Source organism: Danio aesculapii, chromosome 21 (assembly GCF_903798145.1).
Source record: "Danio aesculapii chromosome 21, fDanAes4.1, whole genome shotgun sequence".
Taxonomy (NCBI): domain Eukaryota; kingdom Metazoa; phylum Chordata; class Actinopteri; order Cypriniformes; family Danionidae; genus Danio; species Danio aesculapii.
The window spans coordinates 38,828,311-38,855,978 of NC_079455.1; the positions used below are offsets into that span (position 1 = coordinate 38,828,311).

At 30.6% G+C, this 27,668-nt stretch overlaps 1 protein-coding gene across 1 annotated transcript in view; it reads right to left on the reverse strand.

Moving 5' to 3' along the window:
• The window catches only part of col5a1 (procollagen, type V, alpha 1), a 184,018-nt gene that overhangs the window by 37,993 nt on the left and 118,357 nt on the right, over positions 1–27,668 (reverse strand). The window contains 20 exon segments of the mRNA XM_056445871.1: positions 4,253–4,306; positions 4,642–4,686; positions 5,733–5,786; positions 5,893–5,937; positions 7,447–7,500; positions 10,165–10,209; positions 10,297–10,350; positions 10,930–10,974; positions 11,141–11,194; positions 13,224–13,268; positions 13,348–13,401; positions 14,257–14,310; positions 14,476–14,529; positions 14,603–14,656; positions 17,110–17,163; positions 17,620–17,676; positions 18,239–18,331; positions 21,683–21,757; positions 25,487–25,549; positions 26,800–26,841. Of these exon segments, the coding sequence (XP_056301846.1) occupies positions 4,253–4,306; positions 4,642–4,686; positions 5,733–5,786; positions 5,893–5,937; positions 7,447–7,500; positions 10,165–10,209; positions 10,297–10,350; positions 10,930–10,974; positions 11,141–11,194; positions 13,224–13,268; positions 13,348–13,401; positions 14,257–14,310; positions 14,476–14,529; positions 14,603–14,656; positions 17,110–17,163; positions 17,620–17,676; positions 18,239–18,331; positions 21,683–21,757; positions 25,487–25,549; positions 26,800–26,841 (1,095 nt within the window).

The following is a 27,668-nucleotide window of genomic DNA, read 5'->3' on the forward strand; positions in this document are numbered from 1 at the left end:
TAATTGACAACTAACTAGTTTATCAGTTTAACTAAAAATCTATTAAGTGCACAAGTTTAACTAACTAGTAGTTTATAACTAATCTACCATTTTAACTGAAAAATAATATATATGGACTCCAAATATATTTAACGAATGAACTAACTAACTAACTAACTAACTAACTAACTAACTGACAAGTCTACAAGTTTAACTATCTGATTATTAACTAATCTACCATTTTATCTAAAATATACTTAGACTTCAAATATAACTAACTAACTAACTAACCAACCAATAATCTAACTAACCAACCAATCAACCATCAGACAATTAACTATACATCCATCTGATGACTAATTAACTAACTAGTTTATCAGTTTAACTAAGAATCAAGTATAATATTTTAACTATCAGATTATTAACTAATCTACCATTTTAACTGAAAATATTTATTGAGACTTCAAATATAACTAACTAACTAACTAACTAGCTAACTAGAAATCCTTTCAAATAAACCAATTTGATTCATCCCTCAAATCTCTGGAATTTTCCAATAATAGTTTAAATCAAATTAAATTATTTATATAAAACAATTTAAATCTCATTAATTTTCTGTGAATACATTAAAACACAGAGGCTTCTGGGTATTCTGTGGACAAAAACTGTGGAGGGTTTTAAACAGACCTTCAATGTTTTATCACGAGTAAATGTGATTGCGAAAGTTGATCTTGAATAAAAGTTTTTAAACTATAAAACCACCTTTCTGAGACACTCACTGTGTGTGGGGGGATTTGTTTTTGCCAATTTGAAGATAATAGAGGCAAAGATGGCCACTTTAGCAGCATGGGAACAGTGAAGTGCGTGTGTGGCATTTGACAAGACTAAAGGGTAATTTGGGACAATGTCCACCCACTTAAATCTAGAAACATTTGCATATTGGCCCCTAATAACCCAGAGCGTGGAGCGTTTGCTCATTACAGACATTAACTCAGAGACACGGCTGAGTCAGCAGACTTTATAACACACAAAAAACACATCAATTACACCGAGATAATATAATGTCCCCTTCAAACTGAGTAAAAACACACTTTAATATGTCTGTCTGTCGACCTACCTTCCTATCTATCTATCTATCTATCTATCTATCTATCTATCTATCTATCTATCTATCTATCTATCTATCTATCTATCTATCTATCTATCTATCTATCTATCTATCTATCTATCTATCTATCCATCCATCCACACTCAGATGACTAACTTTCAACCAGTTTAACAAGGAACCTATCTAATGTTTACACATCTAACTAACTAGCTAAATTAATAACAGTCTACCTGACAACTATCTAGTGTACAAGTTTAACTAACCAACAATCTATCAAATAATTACAAACTATTAGACATCTAACTTTTCTAACAGTTTAACTAAAAACAATATAGCTAGTCTACAAGTTCAACTAACAGATTAATATCTATCTATCTATCTATCTATCTATCTATCTATCTATCTATCTATCTATCTATCTATCTATCTATCTATCTATCTATCTATCTATCTATCTATCTATCTATCTATCTATCTATCTATCTATCACTAGTCTACACATTTACATTATCTATTCATCAAGTTTAAACAACAAACAAACTGACTAACTCACTAACTAACCAACGAATATATTACAATCCGCCAACTAACTAGTCTACCAATTTAACACTATCTAGTCTATTAGATTAACTAACTAACTAACTAACTAACTAACTAACTAACTAACTAACTAACTAACTAACTAACTAACTAACTAACTAACTAACATATTGCTATCCAAAAACTAGTCTACCTATGCATCTTCTTTCAGCTGACTAACCAGTAGGCCAATTTAACCAACAATGAATGTAATCCTCAAGTTTAACTAACAAAGTAATTCATTAAACAACAAAAAGGTATCAACTAAATTAACTACATATCTGATGACTAACTAGTTTATTAGTACAACTAACAATAATTCTGTCTAACCAACAATCTAACTACCTTGCCTACTAGATAGCTAACTAAACTAACTAATAAACAACTGTGTAATCTAGTAATTCAAGTAAAAAATAAAAATAAAAACTAATAAAAGATAGATTGGGCTGTTTTTACTCTATAAAGTCTAAGTTTAACTAAATAACTAACAGATTTTTAACAATAAGATGGCTGTAAAATAAAAATATATGAATGGAACATTGCTCAATACAAAATATCTTGCTCTTTAGGGTTAAATGTATTGCTATTTGCTATTTAATGTGATTTTAATGGTACAAAACTGTAAAAATGCTACAATAAAAAAACTGCTTCACGGTTAACAGTAGGTTTCCTTGCTATATACTAATAATATATATTATATAATAACTGTAAACTGACATTCCCTGCATTCCCTTCCACTTCACGTTTTATATTATTTTGACATTGACATTATTTTGATAATTGACATTACTATGGTTCTTTCCAGTTTTTACCTCATCAGTTATGTTCAATAGAGCTTAATGGTATGTCTAATGTTGATAAATGATGTTTATTGCATAGTGTTACCATAACGGTGTTTATCAGCTGAGAACCTATTTCTGGTTGTTGTTTTTTTTTTTGTCAATAAAGATGTTAAAACTTCAGAATATTTATAATTACTGACCTACAGTAGCTTATTATAAATTTATAAAGGCCTATATACAGGGCGGCTTAGACAGTCACTCCCACTGGCCACTTTGGCTGGTTAAAAATAATTTTTAAATTGTGGTTTTCTTAAAAGCAGGGTTCGACTATAAGAATGACCCAATATGCACAAATGTGATCTTATAATCGAGAAGCAGCACGACTAACAAAAATAATTGTGTTCGCACGAGCAAAAGAAAGCAAATGAATACCGAATGAGAGGATGATCACTCGCGCTAACAGCTGATGTGATGCTTGCGACTGTTTAAAACGCGTGCGCGCTCCTGTTTCCTTGCGTGAAGCAACCATGCCTGGAATGCAACTGTGATTGGTTCTCTTTTAAGACAAAAAGTTATGCTCTTTCACCAGACAAAAATTTATGCTAATGCAGCCACAGTCCTGCTGCTTTCAAAAGCTCCCAATTTGTCTTTTCGTAAGCACCACCAGTTGCTTTCGCTTTGAATAGATTACTAATTGGCCTTAACAGTGTACACATGATCATACTTTCATTATCACACATGGTATGTTTTTCACCTGCTTTCTTTTGCTTACGGTTATTTTTGTTAATATGGTTAATGATAATTAAACATTTTTTTACAATAACATTGCTTTAATTTGAGATTATGAGTGATCTGAGAGACCTTTAGCGAGGACAGATTACCGTGCATATTTTTGATACATGACGATAATTACTTTTAAAAGTCAATTGTTTTTCTTTGTTTTTTTTTTTAGAAATATTTTGTTAAATAAAGTATAGTATACAGCTATATTTAGCTTGTTGTGACGCATTTAAAATTTGAGGCTAAGAAATAATTATTGTTTGGTGTGGTCAGAGATAAATTTGGTAAATCCCTATTTTTGAGTTCTGAAAAGTCATGTGAAATAAAAACTAATTGCAATATAACACTATTAAACCATGACCCATGTGCTCATACACGACACACAAAAGGTGAAATGAATGAGGAGGCATGTGGACATAACACAAAGTCTAAATCAAGTATTTTAGCATGTCAAAGTCATATTTATGCATATGAAAAATATTTTCCCGATAACAAAATCGTGGCTAGTGAAAATGCAGAGTGGCTAGTAACGTTGGAAAATCATTAGCCACTGTGGCTTGTGATCTAAAAAGTGAATGTCAAGCCCTGCCTATATAATATTTTACAGTGAAATGTGGTCAACCACAGCTTCCAGTTCTTTACCGTAAATTTTACAGAATATTATTATTATTCATTCTTCATTATCATATATTTTTTTAAAGTGTGTGTGTGATTATATGATCTTTCGGTGATATGTCATTGCTAAGGGGGTCTATATGTCCAAATCCCCAGGCTCTGGTTTTTAGGTAGGGCTCAGCTCTGTTCTTCAGCGAGCATCTATATTTGCTCAATTCCCAAAGCTTACGAGCAAAAAAGCAATAGTGATAGAGCACTAAATATAGACACACAGTGATTTATCTGACTCTTTAGAGATGCTCTGTGAATTAAAGATCGACCCAAGTGAAAAGAGAAACCAAATCCTATTATTCCTCAGAGATAAACCCAAACACAAATAACCTCTTCAGCTTGAGAATGAATCTCTCACCTTGTCCCCTTTAACGCCCATATCTCCCTTAAATCCTGGGAATCCGTCTTCTCCCTGTGAGAGAAAGAGAGATGAAGATTTGACACTCTGAGAAACTTCCTTTCACACATAATACCTGTTTTTTTTTGACAAATGCAACAAGACTGATCTCCATGGCAACTGCTATTTCTGCTATTTGCAAAGGCCTGATCTTATTTTCCTGCGGCGTACTCTCGTAGGATAAAACTTTTTAATGACCAAAGCGAGAAGGTCAAAAATGCATCTTGGAGTATGTTATCAGTTCCATATTCAGAAGCAGAAATGAAACATTAATGATACACGGGAGCGGTGCATTAGCCGTCGGCGCGCACGCACACACTCACAGTCAGATGAACACACTCTAAAATTACCTTTTCACCCTTGTTTCCTTTCAGCCCGCGGACTCCATCAGCACCCTGCAGATAGAAGGAGCCAATGAAAAAAAGAAAGAGGTGAAATCAACAGAGTCCATCTAGACTTCAAATCTCCGAGAAAGCGAAGCTCTGTGATGGTGAATGCTGTGTATGAAGCATGAAGGCGCTAAAAGCACATTTTCAAAGCGGGCCGACTTGCTGTCTGCTTTCTACATGAATTGCATCTTCGTATTGTAACTGGTTTATAATGCAACCCGGATGTAAGATTCCACTTACTCAACTGATTATACATTAAACTCTCACTTTTAGATCAGAATTAGACTGCTTATTTTTTACTGTTAGACGAAGGTTGAATTGTCATGATATTTCTAAAAACATTTTTAAACACAGATACATTTTATTTTTCCTACTGAAAAAAACAGCTTAAACCAGCCTAAGCTGGTTTAAGCCTAAGCTGGTTTCCAGCCATTACCAGCCTGGTCTTAGCTGGTCAGGCTGGAAAATGACCAGCTAAAACCAGCTTGACCAAGCTGGACATAGCTGGTTTTGGCTGGGCTCCCAAGCTAGTTTTAGCTGATCATCTCCCAGCCTGACCAGCTAAAACCAGGCTGGAAATGGCTGGAAACCAGCCTGGAAGTGGCCAAAATCCCTCTAAAACCAGCCTGGTTGACCAGCTAAAACCAGCCAAGGCTGGTTTAGGCTGTTTTTTTCAATAGGGTTGCCTTTTAAAAACATAACAAGTTAGGATAAACTCAATTCCATCGTAATCTTTCACAGACTGACTGAGAAAAAGCCTCTGTATAAGTGGCGAACTCTTTTTTTTAAGACAACTGAACAGCTATTTTCAAAATTTAGCATTTATGAATGAAGAATTTAAGTCTAATAAGTAAATAATTTGCAGTAGAAAGCCAACTAAATAAAAGTATAGGCAATTAGCAGTGTCAGAACATCAGAAGTGCCTCGTCAGGGAAGAAAATCACTTACTACTAGGAACTGCAACAACATTCACTAACCAATCAGGGATTGTTATGAGCGCTACTAATGGCTGACTGTTGAGATGGAAGAAATGAAGATTAAAAAGCACAAACCTTCACACCTCGAGGCCCAGGATAACCAATCGGCCCTTGAGGACCATGAGGTCCCTGTAAAATACAATCAGTTATTGATCACATCTAAAGCTGCATTTGTACAACAGAACTGCCACAAACTCATTGAACAGAGAAAGAGGAATGGAGGATAAACACATACCAAGTTTCCTTTCTCTCCTGATGGCCCTTCTTTTCCTGGGTGGCCCTACGATAAAGAAACATAGGCACATTATTAAACAGTTAAACTAAAATAACATGAAATATTTGAGTTCTAAAGGAGAATCTATCTGCCTATCTATGTATCCATCTGACTAACAGTACTAGTACCTGACTAGTGGCTGAATAGTATCTGACTAATATCTACAGTATGTATCTATCTCACTAACTTCCAGATGACTAACTAGTCTACCTGTTTGCCCATCTAGTCTATACGCTTAACTAACTAACTAACTAACTAACTAACTAAACAACCAACCAACCATCCAGTAGAAGAACTAGTTTAACCGATAACTAACTATCCATCTAACTGATGACTAACTACCAGACAACTAACTAATTTCTAATATGTTAACTAAATAACATATTACCATCCAGCAACTAATTAGACTACTGGTTTACAAAAAAAAATATTATCTAGATATGAAGTTTAAGTCACTAACTAACTAACCAGTAGAAGACAAACAAGTCAACCAGTTTAACTAGTTAAACAATCTAGTTTAACAAACATATTCGTCTATCTGATGACTAAATATCAGACAATTAACTAGTCTACCAGTTTAACTAACAATATTGAATATGTTAACTAACATTTTTACTATAACTACTTTAATACTATATTAACTATATTTATTAACTTTATTACTATAACTAGTCTAATGGTTTACATAAATAAATCTAGATATCAAGTCTAACTAACTAGTCTACAAGTTTAACAATATCTAGGCCATTAACTATAGGCTATTAACTAACATAATACTAATCAGCAACTAACTAGTCTACTGGTTTACATAAAATAAATCTTATGTTTGACTAACTAACTAACTAAACTAGTTTATCTAAAAAGTTAAACAATCTAGTTTAACAAACATATCCATCTGTCTGATGACTAACTATCAGACCGCTAACTAGTCTATCAGTTTAACTAATAATATCTAGGCCATTAACTATTGGCCACTAACTAACTAACTAACTAACTAGCAACTAAATCTAGTCATCAAGTAAAAAAAAACTAACTACCTATCTATCTATCTATCTATCTATCTATCTATCTATCTATCTATCTATCTATCTATCTATCTATCTATCTATCTATCTATCCATCCATCCATCCATCCATCCATCCATCCATCCATCCAAACACTAGTCTACACGTATATCTATCTATGTCTATCTAGCCTACAGTTTAACTAACAAATAAAAAATCTAGTCTACCAGTTTAACTGACTAACTACCCAACTAATAGACAACAACCAACAAAGACAGGCCTTTTTTTCCTAGGTGGTCCTGCAGAGCTAAACAGAAACGACGAGTTATGTAATGCTGAGTTGTGGCTTTGAGATGTGAATAATGTGTGCTTGTGAATACAGATCTGAGAAAAAAAGAATGTCAGGCAGATCCCTGCGCTATAATTATGAATACAATGAAATCTCTCTGATATGCAAACAACAAAGTTTGAGACGATCAGACGAGATGCATGTGGATTTCCCGGACTCACCGGAGGCCCATCGGCTCCTGGCATTCCCGGCAAGCCTGGTTTTCCAGTGGGACCCTGATAATAGAGGAAAACCAGCACAGATAAGCACTCACAAGCCATTAACACTCACAACACACTTCCTGTTCAACACACACACACATGAATAATCATCTTGTCGATCGATCTATCAGTTCATGTGGCCTGTGGGTAGATGGGTTAATGACAACTAATGATGTCCATAATGAGGAAAATGGTTCAAATGCATCTTTACAAATCTTTGTGTTCATAAAGTGTAAACAAACAGTATATCAGGATCTGTTAATGAACAGAATTTTAGAATTCATTAAAAATCATCACAGTAGCTGGGTTTCCATCATTTTGTGTTCTTTCATGCACATTTTGATGTATTGAATGAGAAATGAATGATGGTAGCACCAAATTTAGAATAAAAAAAGTATAAAAATTTGCAATATTAAAAAAATTACACTCACTGAAATAAACGATGACCTAGACAACATTACAAAAATTAAATAAAAATAATTTACGAAAAATTACGCACTGTTGGAAACACATATGCCAAATAAATACTGAAGTAGAGAACATTACATTCATGTAACCAATCTGCTGTCTCTACACAGTAAAAACTGCAGGGTTCCACACAGTTCATTCATGTTGTCCCAACACAAATCGATTAAGTTAACTTAACACTTTTAACAAATTTATGTGGATTGAACATAAAAAAATTAAGTTGTCCCAATTAAATGTCAAGAATTGTGTTGTTTCAGCTCGTTTTAATTCAGTAGTTTGAACAAGTAAAAAAAAAATGAGTATATTATCCATGCCTTGTTTACTGTTGTTGCTAGGTTACCAATACTACAGTTAGTCTCTCTGACAACTTGATGGAAATTGTTTCCTAATTCACTTTTTTTTTGCAAACTTTGAAATGATTTGATTTAGGATGGAAGCATATGTAACATTCAATACTGTATATTTAAAGTGATTTTACATACATATGACACATTAAACGCATTTAAAATTTCAACTCTTATGTCTCAAGTAACTTCAGTGGAAATAACCAAAAGTCAAAATATGGATAAAATAATGTTCCATCATTTTAGGTTAAATACTCTAAAAATGTTGATTCTGTTCCAATTTAACGGCAAGTTGTTGTTTAATGGCAAAAACATTTTATATGCATTTCATTATTAGTCATTACCACAATATCAAGGGAAACAATAAACATTCTGAGCTCTATTTGAACAATCTAGGCGCAGAATCTAAAGCACATGGTGTAAAAGCATTAAGAGTGTATCCGAATCCACTTTTGCTACTTTAAGAACTGAAAAATAAGGTTTGCACCCAGCGAATAGTCTAACAGGGTTGTGCTTATTCTCTTAATGAGTTATGGGTGTGTTGAGCATAGCAGGCGTTAAACCAATCAGTCTCATCTCCCATTTAATTTAAGAGTCAGCTGAGTTACGCCATGACGCATTTGTGATTTACATGGCAGACTTTGTAAGTGGAAAAACTGAACACTTCACTAGCAAGAAAACAGTTTAACAGACCATCTGCAGCGCGATGATAACGAACAAGCCACCTCCATTCGGCCTCTTTACTTTCTCTTGAATTTACTTTTACTCTTTACTTTACTCCTTTACTTTAGTGGACAAGGAATCGGTGTTGTACACACTCCACTGAAGACATTCATCAGCCTACATATTTAATTTCGTTTGTTAAGCACAAAGATTTGTTTCAAAACTATTTCTAAATTCAGTTTTAATTTCCAGCAAACAAATTAATTAACAATAATAATGAAGTGGGGTCAAAAAACTGAGTTATATCCAAACACACATCCTATTCTTATGCCCCATATGGTGATGCAGACGTCTCCAAAACCCAACAGGTGGACAAATCTAAACTTGTTTATATTAAAACAAATATAAATATGCATTTAATAAATAATACTGCTGATAATAATAACATTTTACAAATGCAGATTGTCAAGAATGAACTGAAAAATCCCCCCGAGATAAGGCATGGAGGCAGTGGTGTTTACATTTATGTACAAAATAATCATTTTTGTAACATTTTAATCCTTTTTTTAATGATTCTTTTCATTTGTAAAGGTATTTGTGTATTGCTGTACATCCTGTGTGTATTGAGCAATGTGTACGCATTTGGACCTGCATATTCGCATAACTAACGTGCTCGGCACTGGACTTTAGAGCAGCTTTAAGTTGGTCAATGGTGCGATCTATTGTATTGTTTCAAAATAGCAATGCACCAACAATGCGCCTTAACACACCTCCTTTTCAGCCCAGAACACCCATGAGTCCACTAAGTGGCCAAATGGATTTAATATTTAAACAACGTCACGCAAAACGTGAAAATAAGGGTTGTGCCGATCTGAATATAGCAACAAATGACGCCATACACATAAGACGCCTTATTACGCTGGGTGTATGATAGGGCTCTCTGTCTGTCACAATACAGCAGCCCTGACCTGTAACGGGTTTTGTTTTTAATTAACATGATTGACAAAATGTTAAATTGCTAAAAATCCCCTTACTCTTCAGCTGCAGATTGATGTAATCAGTTAAATGTGAGTGTTCGGCATTAAAAACAACACAGATACAGTAAATAAAGTAATCATAAAAATATCATCACATGGTTAAAGTGAATAGCAGGGGTTATACATTTTAGCTAACTAGTTCGCATGCAAAAAAAAAAAAGCCTCACCTTTTCTCCTGGAGGTCCGATCGCTCCCTGAGGACCATTAAGCCCCTGTGGAAATAACGGATGTGAATTGGTTAATGACATCAGTGAAGGGGTGGGGCTAAGTGTGTAAGTGGGCATGTCCTTTAAGAATACCTGAGCTCCGGGGTTGCCTTGCTGTCCAGGAGGACCAGGTTCACCTTGAGGACCCTAATGAGAGAAAACAGAAGGGATCATATAGAGTTTATATAGATCATAAATACAGATGAAGTCAAATTTATTTATTTTTTTTTTTTTTTAAATATTCCCTAAGTGCAATATAAAGGAGAGATTTTTTTTAAACACATTGTTTTTGCCATAATAGCAGTACATAATATTTGAGTAATTATTTTTTGAGTCAAGTATTCAGATTAAAGTGCAATGTAAAGACCCTAAATGTAAAGTTTGGTTAATTAGGTTAGTCATTGAATAACAGCATTTTACAAAATCCATATATAAAATAAAATATACAAAAAATAAATAATATTGACCTTACAATTATTACTTTTTTAAAATTAAAAAAAAAATTTATTCCAGTCAAACTAAAAAAATTTGACTTTCTCAATTAAGAAAAATTTATTATAGGAAATACTAATATTATAGAACAATGTCTACTTGGAAAAAAGAATTACAATTACACGGGAAGTCTAATAACGTTGCATTCAACTGTATATAAATCATGCATAAGCATATTTACGTGTAAGCGTATGTTTGTGTGCGTGTGTGTGTGTGTGTGTGTGTCAGACTTACAATGTTTCCTTTAGGTCCTGGATGTCCGTCCATACCAGTCACACCCTAAAAAGCAATTAAAAACAGTACAAAATTAAGTAAAAACAGATTCAGCAAACTTAAAACTGAAAATAAAAACATTCATTAGTATGCTACTCTTTTAATCAGACAGTCAGTGATTAATGAATGAAACAAATTAATAGATTCAAATGAAGATGACGTTTGCACTCACAGGAGGTCCTGGAGGCCCTTGAGGACCTTTGGGGCCCAAAACACCACGAGGACCCTGAATAAGAGAAGATGAAGAGATGGAGAGTTGTGTTCAGCTGATAAACACAGGCTTTACTGAGATAAAAAAGGGGGCTGCATTCACTCGGTCACATGATCTGGATATGAATAAAACAGCTTTTTTTATGCCATCTATAACACACTTCATCTCACGTGCTACATTTTAAACATACCTTTTCTCAAGTATTATTTATTCACATTTTAAATGCTTGATTCAAAATAAATTAAAGAGCTATAAAGTATTACATTTTAAAATGCTAAAACAGTATAACAAAATAAAATGTTTAATTAAAAATGTTATAAATATTTCATTTTAAATAAATCAAACAGCAAATGAACTGGCAATGTTTTTTTAATAATGTACTTGCTTAAAGCAATCTATATTTTTTAAATTATAACATAAATATTTAAAAATAAAAATTAATAAAAATACACCATGTTCTGCCTATTTTAAAATGTCAAATAAATGTTGATTAAATACAATAAAATGACTTAATCTATTTAAAAATAAAAAATATAAATGTTTCGCTTAATTTAAGTATCATTTATTAAAATCTCAAATTTGAAATGTTCAATTGAAATAAAGAGCTATAAAGTATTGGATTTTAAAATGGTAAAAAAATCTAATTAAATAAAAAGATTAATTGAAAACATTATTAATATTTCATTTTAGTTAAATCAATCAGTAAATAAACTGGTCATGTGATGTTTATAATAATGTACTTGCTTGAAGTAATATCTTTCTTTTTGAATGAGAACATAAATATTTTTTAATAAAAAAAAATTGTTAAAAAATAGCTATAAAATGTTCTGCCTAATTTAAACATGAAAAAATGTTGATTAAATACAATACAATAAATGAACCTATTTAAAAATAAAATATATAAGTGTTTAGTTTATTTTATATCCAAAAAACCAATAATTTGTGAAAAAAATAAAATAAAATTAACAAACATAAAAAATAAATACTGTTTTAAAAAAAACAGAAAGGAATATATTTAAAAATCTTATAAAATTTGTTTAAAATGTTCAATAAAGATTAAAATAAAATTCAAATGAAACAAAGTTATTTAAAATAGACACAGAGTATTTCAGCTGCTTTAAAAATGGATAAAAAATACATTTATAAAAATTAATAAACGTTCAAATAAGATTATAAATAAAAAAATAGTTCAGGAAATAGCTATTAAATGTCCAAGCTATTTGAAAATGTAAAATAATAATAATAATAATAATAATAATAATTATTATTATTATTATTATTATTTACAATTTGAATCTGAGGTATAGAATATTTTAATGTTAAATTACATACTTTAAATAGCTTATCAAACATAACTAATAAACATTCAAATAAGATTATAAATAAAACAAAATAAAATATTAAAAAAGAAATAGCCATTAAGTGTCCCAGCTATTTAAAAATGTAAAATAATAATAATAATAATAATAATAATAATAATAATAATAATAATAATAATAATAATAATAAATATACCATATTTATATTTAAAGTATAGAACATTTTAATGTAAAATCAACTACTTTAAATAGCTTATAATTAATACAATTAAATGTTTAAAATGTTCAAATAAGATTGTAAACTACAGTTTTTTGTAAAGGAAATAGCCATTTAGTGTTCCAGCAACTTAAAATAACAACAACAACAACAACAACAATAAATATTATTTATATTTGAGGTATAGAATATTTTAATGATAAATCACATACTTTAAATATCTGATGATTGGACAAAATCATGTATGATTATGTGTTTAAGCAGAAGTGTATTTAATCTGAATGGTGAATACAGAGCTCCTCCTACTGGACAGAGTGTTAAACTGCTTTAATAATTAGTGGTCAACTGAACAACCTCTACACTTCCTGTCTCCCGTTTCTCTTACAACACATCCGAAATACAAAACAAACACAAAAAAGAGCAAAGCATGAATCTGTTATTGTTACATTAGCAGATAAAAGACAGGATAATACAGCATGCTGGGATACTGGAGGAAAAATTAGCTCACCGGTTCTCCAGGCAGGCCTCGGGGTCCGACCTCACCATCGTCACCCTGGAATACAGGAAATGATGTCATTATTATGAGCGATTAGATAAAGTAAGACAACAAATGATGAAGGAAGTGTCATTACTCTTTCTCCATCTTCTCCTGAAGGCCCTGGTGGACCCTGGGGACCCGTCTCACCCTACAAACACACACACACACACACACACATAAAATAATTTATTTATTGTTGTATTTACACTCATTTAGTGAATAACAAGCTGTGTACATGATTATATGATCACTTAATAAACATTAACTAGAGGCTTTGGAGAAAATGAAGACATCAGAAAAATGCATTCCAGAAACAAAATAAAATAAAATAAAATAAAATAAAATAAAATAAAATAAAATAAAATAAAATAAAATAAAATAAAATAAAATAAAATAAAATAAAATAAAATAAAATAAAATAAAATAAAATAAAATAATTTGCCCTCAAGTGTCCTATTTATTTAAGAATGTTGAAATCAAAGTAAATAATATAAAATTAATAATAAAATATATTCAATTAAATTTATTTCATAATTTTCACTGAATATATTCAAATAAAATATATTTTAAAATAAAATAAAAGTCCTAAATATAAGTATGTATGTTTAAATAAAAACAAACAGCAAATAATATAAAAATGTATGTATTTGAAAATTAAAAAACACTGATCTACATGCTATATTACAATGTCTACTATATGCGCAAATAAAAAAAATATATTTGAAAATAAAATAAAATAATCATGTTTACGCTGTATAAAACAAAATTATAAAACATTTTTTTATTATTTTATTAATAAAATAAATAAATAAATAAATAAATAAATAAAATTAAATAAAATTTATTAAATAAATAAATAAATAAAATAAAAATATAAATAAATAATTAAATTAAATTAAATTAAATTAAATTAAATTAAATTAAATTAAATTAAATTAAATTAAATTTAATTTAATTTAATTTAATTTAATTTAATTTAATTAAAAATAAAAACCAAGTTTACCCTGTGACCCTTTTCACCGGGCAACCCAGCGAGACCATCAAATCCTCGATCTCCCTGTGAGACACAAAACAGTTCATAATTACAGGACATAAACATTTTTAGAGACAATTATTCCCAATTATAATCCATCTGTTTACTTTCTTTCATCTTACTGTGCACATTCATCATCGTGTGTCATGCTAAAAGAAGTCTGTTTCATGTAAATCTCTCCAGTTTTACCTTGGATCCCGTCTGTCCAGGCATCCCTCTGGCTCCATCAGAGCCGGGTCGACCCTAAAAACGCACAAAAACATGATTACTATAAAAATCACACCGGCCTGGGGGTTTAATGAAAATGCAAACCTACCCTTCTACCAGGCTTTCCAGTAGGGCCTGCGGATCCCATTGGACCACGAGGACCCTAAAACACACAAAAACAGGTCTGGAAATGTCTTTTTTTGTGTAATCAACCTATCAGTAAGCCCCTCCCCTTGAACGCAGATGAGCCAATGGGAGTTGAGTATCAGTTACAGGACAACCGGAAACGACACTAGATTTCAGCACCATAGAGAAACACTGAAATATTTGGGTTTGATGATGTTTATGCTACAAAAATGCTAAAATAGTTTTGGAAAATCGATATTAATAGTTTTATAGCTGCAGCGTTAGGATTAATAAATAAAAAAATAACAGAAAAAAGTACTAAATATGATTAAAATAGAAGTTAAATCGTGATATTTTATTTGTTTTACTTGTATTTTAAATATTTCATTTACATTTAGATATAAAATATATATGTATATGATGCGGGTGGCACAGAGGGTATCGCTTCACAGCAAGAAGGTCGCTGGTTCTAGCCTCGGCTGGGTCAGTTGGCATTTCTGTGTGGAGTTTGCATGTTCTCCCTGTGTTGGTGTGGGTTTCCTCCGGGTGCTGTGGTTTCCCTCACAGTCCAAACACATGCGCTATAGGTGAATTGAGTAAGCTAAATTGTCCGTAGTGTATGTGTGTGAACGAGAGTGTATGGGTGTTTCCCAGTGATGGGTGGCAGTTGGAAGGGCATCCGCTGCATAAAACATATGCTGGATAAATTGGCGGTTCATTCCGCTGTGGCAACCCTTGATTAATAAAGGGACTAAGCCGAAAAGAAAATGAATGAATGAATTAATAAATATAATACAAATGATATAAATACACTTAAATATCTATAAATATTTTTGTTAAACATAATATATATAGAATACACACATATAGATCGTAAAAAAATAATTGTAATTATTTTTCACTTCGTTTTTGACTATGTGTAAAGTTTTTCATAATTTTACTGGATTATTATTTCATATTATTCACTCATTCATTTTCCTTTTGCTTAGTCCCTTATTTATCACGAGTTGCCACAGTGGAATGAACCACCAACTACTCAAGCATATGTTTCAGCGGATACCCTTCTAGTCGCGACCCAGTGCTGGGAAACACCCATACATTCACACACTAGTACACTATGGCCAATTTTACTAACCCAATTCACCTATAGTGCATGAGTTTGGACCGTGTCGCCTCTATTTTACATTATTGTATATTTTATAGTGTAGTACAGTGTGATTGCCTGCTGAATATCTTGAATGTAAACTAATTTATTTTTGAGTATTAAAGACACTTTGACCTTGGCCTAATGAATGAACTGCACAATGCGAAGAATTATAATAAGAAATAATGTTAGTTACTTTTTATATTTTTTTTAGTCTAGTCTTTTTTGTCATTTGCAAACTGCATATTGATGTGGTCATTGTTAGTATCTAATGATACTCATATCATCCAGTTTTTGTCTCGTCTTGGTAAAAAAAAGTCTATTTTTATAATTTTTTTAATCATCTATTTAACAAAATTAACATTGTTGACAAATCTTTTTGTTTGTCCAAGTTAGCAACGGTATGTGTCTTACTGAGAGGTCAGTTATGAGTAGGGCCAGACAGAATCTGCAGACATTTTTAGCTATTTCAGTGAAGAATTGAAAATAAATAAATAAATAAATAAAAATCTGCAGGTTTTTACGAAATGGGTTTGGGAGTATCGTTACTAAAATGTAAAATATAAAATAAAAAATAAAACCTTTTAAACTTTTATTTAATGTTTACAATGCAAACCAAATTACAGCCACTTATTTTATAAATAAAGCAAGTCTCTCGTATAATATCTCTACTAAAAGACAGAAAAAATTACTTTACAAGCTGTATTGTAAATAAATCATTTGAACATTTTTGTATTAGTCAATAATATTACAGAAATTCATTTAAAAAGTGAATAAATATTCATTTACACACATTTACACACAACTAAATAAATAGACTCCATGATGGGCTAAAAATCTGCGGATTTCTGCCTGCACAGATTCTGTGTGGGCCTAGCTATGAGTAACTAGGACAACAGAATTTCCAGCAGGAAAGATATCCAAACATGCCGTTTTAAATTGTAAAGAAATCGGTGTTTTTGAAACTAATAAAGACAGCAGAAGTGAATAATTCATTTAAATTCTTCAGCCTGACATGTTTACTGCTCCAAAATATTTTAAATGTTTCTCAAAATAAAATATCTTGTGTTGAAACGGGGGGAAAAAGTTGTTATTTTTTTTAAAACTGACAGAAAAAAAACATATTAGAGCAGTAATCACAATACAGTGAAACCGTGATAATTTTATCCAAGGTTATCATACCGTCAGAATCTTATACCGGCCCATGCATAATAGTAACTAACATATTGACTAAAGGACAGAAAATATTACTTTTACAACTGTATTGTACATAAATCATGTAAAAATTTTAACATTATTCAAATTCTGTATCAATCTGTGTGTGCTTAGTAATGAGTGGGGTTTACCTGAGGTCCCGATTCTCCTGACTCTCCTTTCAGTCCAGACACACCAGGAGGACCCTGGAAAGATCAGAACAAGCTTGAAATAATGTCATAATATCCGTATCATCATACACAGACAACCTTAAATTGAGTGTGCCTCACAGAGGTGAGTGGGCCTGACAAACCACCCATAGAAAACACACTCTCATCTCTCTGACAGTTTAACAGACATATGCACCAGATTTTGCACATTTGCACCACACACTTTCTTACAATCACTTCACACAGGTGAGTGGGCCTGATAAACCACCTGTAGAAACACTCTTCTTTCTCAAAAAAATAAATAAAATAAATAAAAACTTACACTAGCACTAAATTATCAGGCCACTAACAGTTCCTCTGTAAAATTAGGACTAGTGTGTATTGCCTCTTCTTCTTGAATTGCTGAATGCCTCCTCAATTGTAAGTCTCTTTGGACAAAAGCATCTGCTAAATGACTATATGTAAATCTGTAGAGACATCAATTGGACATACCAGAGGACCAGGACGGCCTGTCAAACCCATCGGTCCGGTTGGACCCCTCATGGCCAGCTACGCAGTAATAAAACAGAGCAGTTAGTTTGCATTCAGACCCATATACAGTGCTCAACATAAATGAGTACACCCCCCTTGTGAATTTCAGATAAAATTTCAGTTAATATTGCCTACATATTTTTGATGCATTTAAACAAAACAAAACAGTTTTATTAAACAATTATATCCATTAAAAATAAGAGTTTGGTCACCTAACGTCTTCAGGAATAAAACGATTTTTAAATTTAATGGATTTATTGCAAAAACAGATTACAAACTACAAAAGTTTCAACTAAATTTACATTTCTTTATGGTTCTCTTGATTTTTCTGTCTAATAAAATGTGATTTAAAATGCTAATTTTATTTATATTTGGGTGTACAAATTTTTGGACTGTGATCTTAATTTTTTTTTGCTAGATTTTTGTCTTCAGTACTGACTAATCTAATGTATAAGCACATTGTATTATTGTAAAGCATCCTGTATAAAAAATATACATTTAAAAAGTGATCTGTGAGGGGTGGACTCATTTGTACGTGTGTGACATAGTGTGTGTGTGTGTGTGTGTAAGTGTGTTTTACCCTGGCCTGCTGCATGATGGCTTGCATCTGAGCCTCTTGAGCAGAAACAGCAGGGCCTTTCTGTCCTCCGTCTCCCCCTGTGCTCATGCGGAACTGCAGACACACAGCAGTACAGCAAAATATCATTTACAGTTACATATACAGTTGAAGTCAGAATTATTAGCCCTCTGTTTAGAGAAGATTTTTTTCAACACATTTCTAAACATAATAGTTTTAATAACTCATTTCTAATAACTGAATTATTTCATCTTTGTCATGATGACAGTAAATAATATTTGACTAGATATTTTTCAACAGACTTCTATACAGCTTAAAGTGACATTTAAAGGCTTAACTAGGTTAATTGGGTTAACTACGCAGGTTATGTTAATTAGGCAAGTTATTGTATAATGATGGTTTGTTCTGTAGACTATTGAAACAAAATATAGCTTAAAGGGGCTACTAATATTGACCTTAAAATGATTCATAAAAAAATTAAAAACTGCTTTTATTCTAGCCGAATTAAAACAAATAAGACTTTCTCCAGAAGAAAAAATATTATCAGACATACTGTGAAAATTTCTTTGCTCTGTTAAACATCATTTGGGAAATATTTAAAAAAGAAGAAAATATTCATAGGGGGGCTAATAATTCTGACTTCAACTGTTCATATCAACATTAAAAAACATTCAGCTTTACACACTTATAAGAGTCAAGAGTGTTCTGTGTTTTTAGAATGTTATTATTTGGAAAATGAAAAAGCACCATGTTAGAATGTTTGCTTTATGTTCAGATCAAATAAACTGAAATAACAAATGAAATATGCATGCATGGATTATAGCTTGACATTAGATGAAAGACTAATGCTGCAGTTAAAGGGATAGATCACCCAAAATTGAAAAATCGGTCATCGTTTACTCAAACTTCACGTTCCAAACTTGTATTGAGTTTTTTTTGTTCAGTTGAAGAGAAAGAAAGATATTTTGAACAAAGCTGGAAACCGGTAACCATTGACTTTCACAGTATTTGTTTTTCCTACTATGGAAATGAATAAAAGTTTTCAGCTTTCTTCAAAATATTTTCTTTTGTTTTCAGCAGAATAAAGCAACTCACAAAGGTTTGGAACCACTTGAGGGTGAGTAAATAGTGCATAAAGTATCATTTTTGGGTGAATATTCCTTTAAGCATGCATATGAATAATACATTTTCACAATGGAATGTTAGAATACTACATTTTGCTGTAAACTGTCTTTTAAAAAAACTGTTTGTGAAAGAACAATGATGAAAATTAATAAATAAATTGGCTCTAAACTGGGATGCTTATTTACAAATGCTCAATTAATGTTAAAATAAAATATAATCATTCTGAAGTGTTAATAAAATGCATACGGCGAATGATAAATGTTACATTTTAGCTTGCTACTAAATTAAATATGTGACATGTGACCAAATATGTGACCAATGAGTGACATGAGTTTATAGAAAAATGGTTAAAATAGAAAACTGAATATGATAAAATAGAATAAAAAATGTAATATATTAAAAAAAAAATTGAAAAATGTAAAAAAAAAAAACAATAAATAAAAAAAATCTCAAAAAACTCAAATTTTTAAAACAATCACATCGTTTTATGTAAAGGTTTAAAATGTGTTTGATAGAAAAAACAGCTCTAAAATGTTCCACCTATTTTCAGTGGCTCAACATGTTTTAATACACACATTTAAATCAGGAAAAAACTAAGAAAGTAAAGAAAATAAAAATAAATACAGAATATAAAAAAAATAATTAAATTAAGCAATAAAATAAATAAAAAAAATATGCATGCAAGTGTTAAAAATTCCACCTAAAATCAACACATTATATTATGTAATACAGTTTTCCCACTAAATTAGGTAAATATACATTATCAACAAAATAAATCCACACTGTGAATAGAACACAACAGACTCAATATATTAGCATGGCCTTGTGAAAGGAAACTACAGCAGAAATTTGACCAACATGATAGGATCTCAGTGCAGAGCTAAAAGTATCCAACAGTGCCATCTGGTGGCTGAACTCTACCATTACATTTAATGTTGTATTTTTTTTCAGTATTGGTTATGAGGGCTGAGCATATGGGGTTAGATTTCCGACACAATTCTGTATGCAAAAAATCATATTTTGACATAAAACATTGTCTTGTTAGACGTGCGTTAACACTTCTGCGCACAAAAGATCATGTTTTGAACACAACAAGCCATTGTGCACACTCAAAACATGATTTTTGGCACGCAGAATTGTTAACGTGCATGCAACAAGCCTTTTCCAGCACTCAGAACATGATCTTTTGCATGCAGAATTGTTAATGCCCATGCAACAAGGCATACTGTGCACTCAAAATATGATCTTTGGCACACAGAATTGTTAACGTGCATGCAACAAGCCATTTAGAGTGCTCAAAACATGATTTTTTAATAAGCATGATATGTAATAAGCATATTGCGCGCTCAAAACATGATCTTTTGCATGCAGAATTGTTAATGTCTATGCAAAAAAACAAATTGCATGCTCAAAACATGAACTTTTGCACATAGAATTGTTAACATGCATGCAAAAAGCCATTTTCAGCACTCAGAACATGATCTTTGGCATGTAAAATTGTTAATTCCCATGCAACAAGGAACATCCCATGCTCAAAACATGATAATTTTAACATAGAATTGTTAACACGCATGCAAAAAGCCATTTTCAGCACTCAGAACATGATCTTTGGCATGTAAAATTGTTAATTCCCATGCAACAAGGAATACCCCATGCTCAAAACATGATAATTTGCACACAGAAATGTTAACACGCATGCAAAAAGCCATTTAGAGTGCTCAAAACATGATCTTTTGTGTGCATAATTTGTTAGCGTGCACGCAACAAGCCATTTTACACGCTCAAAACTTGATCTTTTGCATGCATAACTGTAAACATGCATGCAAAAAGCCATTTTCAGCACTCAACACAGGATCTTTTTACAAAATTGTGTCTCAAATCTAACCCCATATGAGCGGAGGTGATGTACAGCCTGAAGCTCCATTAAAATCACATGCTGATTGTAAACACACAGTTTTACCGTGCTCTTCCAGAACATCTGGATCTCAGATGGAAGCTATCCAATAATCTCCATTTAAAGACTCCCAGACTTGAAATGAACAGTCAAAACACACTCAGGAATATAAGCTGATGGTGGAGTAAAGAGCAGGAAAAGAGGAAGTGTGGAGAATCTGAGGAATTAGCGTTATTGATGGAGGATCAGAGTGTTTCTGAGACAATGATCATCAAACTGCTCTGAAAACAAATCCACAGCTTAACAGTCATTACAGAACTCTCATCTGCAAGATGGAGCTGATCTCAGTACAGTGCAATGGAGCTTTAAAGCTGTGCAAATGTGTGTGTGTACTTCAATCTGTGAAAGTGTGTTTGTTTTTTACATACAGGCAGCATCAGGACGGTCCCTGGAGGTCCGGGAAGACCATCAGCTCCAGGCAGACCAGCACGACCAGGAAGACCCTGTCAAGAGCAGTAATATATTTAGATTTACTATACTGTACATATCATTGATGCATGTTTTGAAATATTTTTACAGATAACAATAACCGATAATTAAGTCCTTCTCACTGTCAATTTAAATATGTATACAAATAATCAATCAAAGTTCATATTTTGATATTATAATGTTCATATAATCTGCAGTTTGTGCACCCAGGAGAACAAATTTTTTTTTTAAATCAGTAAATAAACTGAAAAAAATTTAAATAAACTTTTTAAACATTTAAATTGAAAAATAAACCAAAACTAAACTATAGTAAACATCTGTCCTCACTATAAAAACTCAAAGATTTTTGAAAAGATGTTTGTACTGTTTTATTATTGTAGAAATAATAATAAAAATATAATAAAACATTGTTGATAAAATATATTATTGTAGAAATAATAATATAAATATAATAAAAAATATTGTTAATAAAATATATTATTGTAGAAATAATAATATAAATATAACAAAACATATTGTTAATAAAATGTACTATTGTAGAATTAATAATAAATATATAATAAAATACATTGTTAATAAAATATATTATTATAGATATAATAATAAAAATATAATAAAATGTTTTGTTAATAAATATATTATTGTAGAAATAATAATAATAATATAATAAAATATATTGTTAATAAAATATACTATTGTAGAAATAATAATAATAATAATCTAAAATATATTGTTAATAAAATATACTATTGTAAAAATAATAATAATAATAATAATAGAAATAATAATATAAATATAATAAAAATATATCGTTAATAAAATATATTATTGTAGAAATAATAATAAAAATATAATAAAATATACGTAATAAAATAGATTATTGTAGAAATAATAATAAAAATATAATAAAATATATTGTTAATAAAATATATTATTGTAGAAATAATAATAAAAATATAATAAAATATATTGTTAATAAAATATATTATTGTAGAAATAATAATAATAATAATCTAAAATATATTGTTAATAAAATATACTATTGTAAAAATAATAATAATAATAATAATAATAATAATAATACAAATATAATAAAATATATTGTTAATAAAATATACTATTGTAGAAATAATAATAATAATATAATAATAATAATATAATAAAATATATTGTTAGTAAATTATACTATTGGAGAAATAATAATAAATATAATAAAATATATTGTTAATAAAATATACTATTGGAGAAATAATATAATAATAAATATAATAAAATATTGTTAATAAATATACTATTGGAAATAATAATAAATATAATAAAATATTGTTAATAAAATATACTATTGGAGAAATAATAATATAATAAATATAATAAATGTATTGTTAATAAAATATACTATTGTAGAAATAATAATAAAAATATAAAAAACATATTGTTAATAAAATATACTATTGGAGAAATAATAATAATAATAAATATAATAAAATATATTGTTAATAAAATATACTATTGGAGAAATAATAATAATAATAAATATAATAAAATATATTGTTAATAAAATATACTATTGGAGAAATAATAATAAATATAATAAAATATATTGTTAATAAAATATACTATTGGAGAAATAATAATAATAATAAATATAATAAATATATTGTTAATAAAATATACTATTGGAGAAATAATAATATAAATATAATAAAATATATTGTTAATAAAATATACTATTGTAGAAATAATAATAATAATAATAATAATAATAATAATAATAATAATAATATAATAAAATGTATTGTTAATAAAATATACTAGACTAAAAATATGTTAATAAATATACTATTGGAGAAATAATAATAATAATAAATATAATAAAATATATTGTTAATAAAATATACTATTGGAGAAATAATAATAATAATAATAAAAATATAATAAAATTTATTGTTAATAAAATATACTATTGTAGAAATAATAATAAAAATATAAAAAACATATTGTTAATAAAATATATTGTTGTAGAAATAATAATATAAATATGATAATAAAATATAATTTTATTTGTAAATAATTTTTACATTTATACATTTTATTTATTTAAAAATATATACATTTTTTCAAAATATTTATTAAATTGTTAAATATCCTTAAATCTTAAATCAAAAGATGATGAGCCACATTTATAATTATGTCAATAATAAAACAAACAATAAAAAACATTTTAATTAAAGTTTTATTAAAGTTTGGGGTCAGTAAGACTTTTAAATGTGTTAAAATAGGCTTGTTCTGCTCACCAAGGCAGCAATTATTTAATTAAAAATACAGTACAAATTGTAAAATTATGAAATGTTATTGAACTATAAAATAACTGTTCAAAAGTAACTTATACTATACTATATAGTAATTAATATAATCTATTCCAGTGATTTTAAAGATTAACTTTCATCTTCATTACTCCAGTCTTCAGAGTCACGTGATCATTCAGAAATATTCATTATTATTGTTGTTATTATTATTAATAATATTATTGATGGCAATAGTAATTAAAGCAATAATGACTGGAGTAATAATTTCATTTGAAACTGCACACAATAAGTAATAATTACATTTTTAATAAATAAGTGTTTAACAATTTAACAACTGTTTTACATTTAATAAATGCCACCTTGACGAACAGAATAATTTTATTTACTAAAGAAAATGACCCCCAAGTTTTGACCTGTGGTGTACATTTTTACACTGTACTGTGTTTTGACATTATTAATCAACAGATTTTCAATATTATGAATTTTATTAATCAAACACTTTAAAACCCAACCTTAAAAACAAAAAATACATTTGTACACAATCTTTGAGCTAAAATTAATTAATGATAAGCTACTTCTTAGCTTATAATTGTGTAACTATGCAAAATTATATTTAATTTCAATAAGACATGATTAAAAAAAATCCTAATGCTAAAAAATGATTAAGTAAAAAAATAAATTAAAAAGTAAAAAAAAAATGCTAAAACAAACTTTAATTATACAAATATGAAAACATTTACGATGGAACAGCATTTATTATGGATTAATTATTTAAATACACACAAACTGTTCTTTTTTTTTTTATAAATAAACTGCATTTCTATAAGTATTCAGGACATTCACCCTGTTCATCATTTTACATACAGTTGAAGTCTAAATGATTCGCCCTCCAGTGAATTACTTTTTTAAATATTTCCCAAATGATGTTTAACAGAGCAAGGAATTTTTCACAATATTTCCTATACTATTTTTTCTTCTGGAGAAAGTCTTATTTGTTTTATTTTGGCTAGAATAAAAGTTTCTTTAAAAAAAAAAATAATAATTTAAAAGGTAAAAACTATTAGCCCCCTTAATCAATATTTGTATTTTATTGTCTACAGAACAAACCACTGTTATACAATGACTTGCTTAATTACTCTAACTTGCCTAATTAACCTAGTTCAGCCTTTAATTGTCACTTTAAGATGATTACTAGTATCTTGAAAAATATCTAGTCAAATATTATTTACTGTCATCATGACAAAGATAAAAGAAATCAGTTATTAGAAATGAGTTATTAAAACTATTATGTTTAGCAATGTGTTGAAAAATCTTTCCATTAAACAGAAATTGGGGGAAAAATCTACGAGGAGGCTAGTAATCCAGGAGGGCTAATAATTCTAACTTCAACTGTACTGTGTTTTTGAGTGTTGCGTAAAAAGTGTTATGGCTACTCACCCTCTCACCGGGCTCTCCAGCGCTACCTGGGGGTCCCGTTGAACCTGGAGGTCCGGGGAGACCCTTTAAAAAAAACACAGCAGAACTGTCAGAAACACATTCATAAAAGGCATCCAGAGAGGTCAGCAAGACACTTTCCATGGCTCCCTTTCCCAAACTAATGCTGTTAAAGTCTCTACAGGGCTGTCAATCCCTTCAATCCTCCAGCTGACAGAAGAAAAATGCTTATAAATATGTCGGTCAAGAATGAAGATGAAGAAAGAAAACAGACACACAGCTGTTTAGTATTGTCAGTAATAGACTTAGAGCCTAAAAAACGATTCAACTAGTAGTTTTTCAAAAAATAGTGGTGTATTCAACATAACAAATGCTGGATGACATTTTCTGAAGATTTTCTTTTGTACACTGTAAAACCCAACAGTCAGCTTTAGCAAATGAAATGAGTGTAGTTAACTCAAAATTTACTGAAAGTTAATTCTACTCATTTGAAAAGAGTTTTGAACTCAGTGTTGAAGGTAATGAGTTAATTAAATACCTCATTACCTTCAACTTAAATGGAGTAAGTTCACATCGTTCTCGAGTCAAACAAAAGATTCATTTAAAATGAACGAATCGTTCAAGAGTGTTTTGTTTCTTGACAACAATAGTCTGCAATTATGCTAATCATCTACACTATTCGATGTATTTTGTACACTATAAAAACATCTGTAAATTAGCAGAATGCACGCACGCACGCACGCACGCACGCACGCACGCACGCACGCACGCACGCACGCACGCACGCATATCGCAAAATGCAGAGGTTTTTTTTCTCCATTTGGCGTGTGTTAATAAATTCTATAACATTCTTAGCAGTCCTTGCTCCTTATTTGCGTCTAATACCCCAGTTTGTCACGGGGGCATGAATGAAATGTTCAAGAGTTAAAGTGAAACTGCCGAACTGCAGTTACAGTCAGGCATCTAGCTGATTTGATTCAGAAGTGCACGTTTTTGTCAGACGGCTCACCAGTCAGGTATACATCTGTGCTAAAATATCAAGGTGAAAGTCATCTAAATAGCTTGCGTAGAATAGGCCCAGCTCCCAACCCAACTTTGAGAAGAGATTAACCACAGCACGTTAACGCTGATAACAGCCCACAACTAATATATATATATATATATATATATATATATTAAATTAGTTTATAATACCATTGTTTTCAAAAAGTTGTACTTGGAAACCCCCAAAAGACCCAAACTGGCTGATGTAGTGCAAATGAAGAAAACGATTTGTTGTTTTTAATGGAGAAACACAGAAGCATAAGCACACTCACCGTTGGACCCTCAGGACCGGACGGACCCTCCATCAGCATTCCCTACAGGACGAGCAGAAACACACAAACATCAAAATCACTTTAAAAACACACTCAACACAAACGCAAGAGCTCAAGGGTGAAAACGGCACCACAATTCTGTGTATGTGCGCATATGTGTGTGTGTGACTTTGTGTATGTTTGTGTACGTATGTGTGTGTGCGTGTGTGTGTGTGTGTATGAAATTTGAGCTGTATCTTCTGTGTGGATGCACATATATGTGCATGACTGTTTATGTGAAATGTGTTTGTTAGTGTGTGTGCGTGCGTGTGAAAGAGTCTGTGGGTGACTCAATGACTATATGTGTGTGTCTCTCGCCTGTGTGTATGTAATGTGTGTCTTCTTTGTGAGAGTGTGTGTGAGTGTGTCTGTGTGTGTATATGTCTGTGTGCGTGCGTGTGTGTGTGTATTAATTCTAAGTGTGTATGTCTGTGTGTATATTAAGTGTGCCTACCCGAGTACGTGTATGCGTGTGCATTTGTTTGTGTGTAAGTGTGTGTGTGTGTGTGTGTGTGTGTGTGTGTGTGTGCACGCATGCAAGTATGTGTGTATGCGTGTACATGGGTGTGTATGTGTAATCTGTGTTTGTATGATCTAGTGTGTTAAGGGGGGGGGGGGGGAGGTAAATAGGTCAGTGAGTATGTGTTTGTTTGCGTGCGTCTGTGCATGTGTGTGGTATGTGTATACTGTATATCTTGGTTGTGTGTGTGTGTGTGTGTGTGTGTGTGCACGCATGCAAGTATCTGTGTATGCGCGTACATGGGTGTGTATGTGTAAGTGTGTATGTGTGCGTGTGTGTGTGTGTGCGTGTTCCTGAAGCATAAGAGACT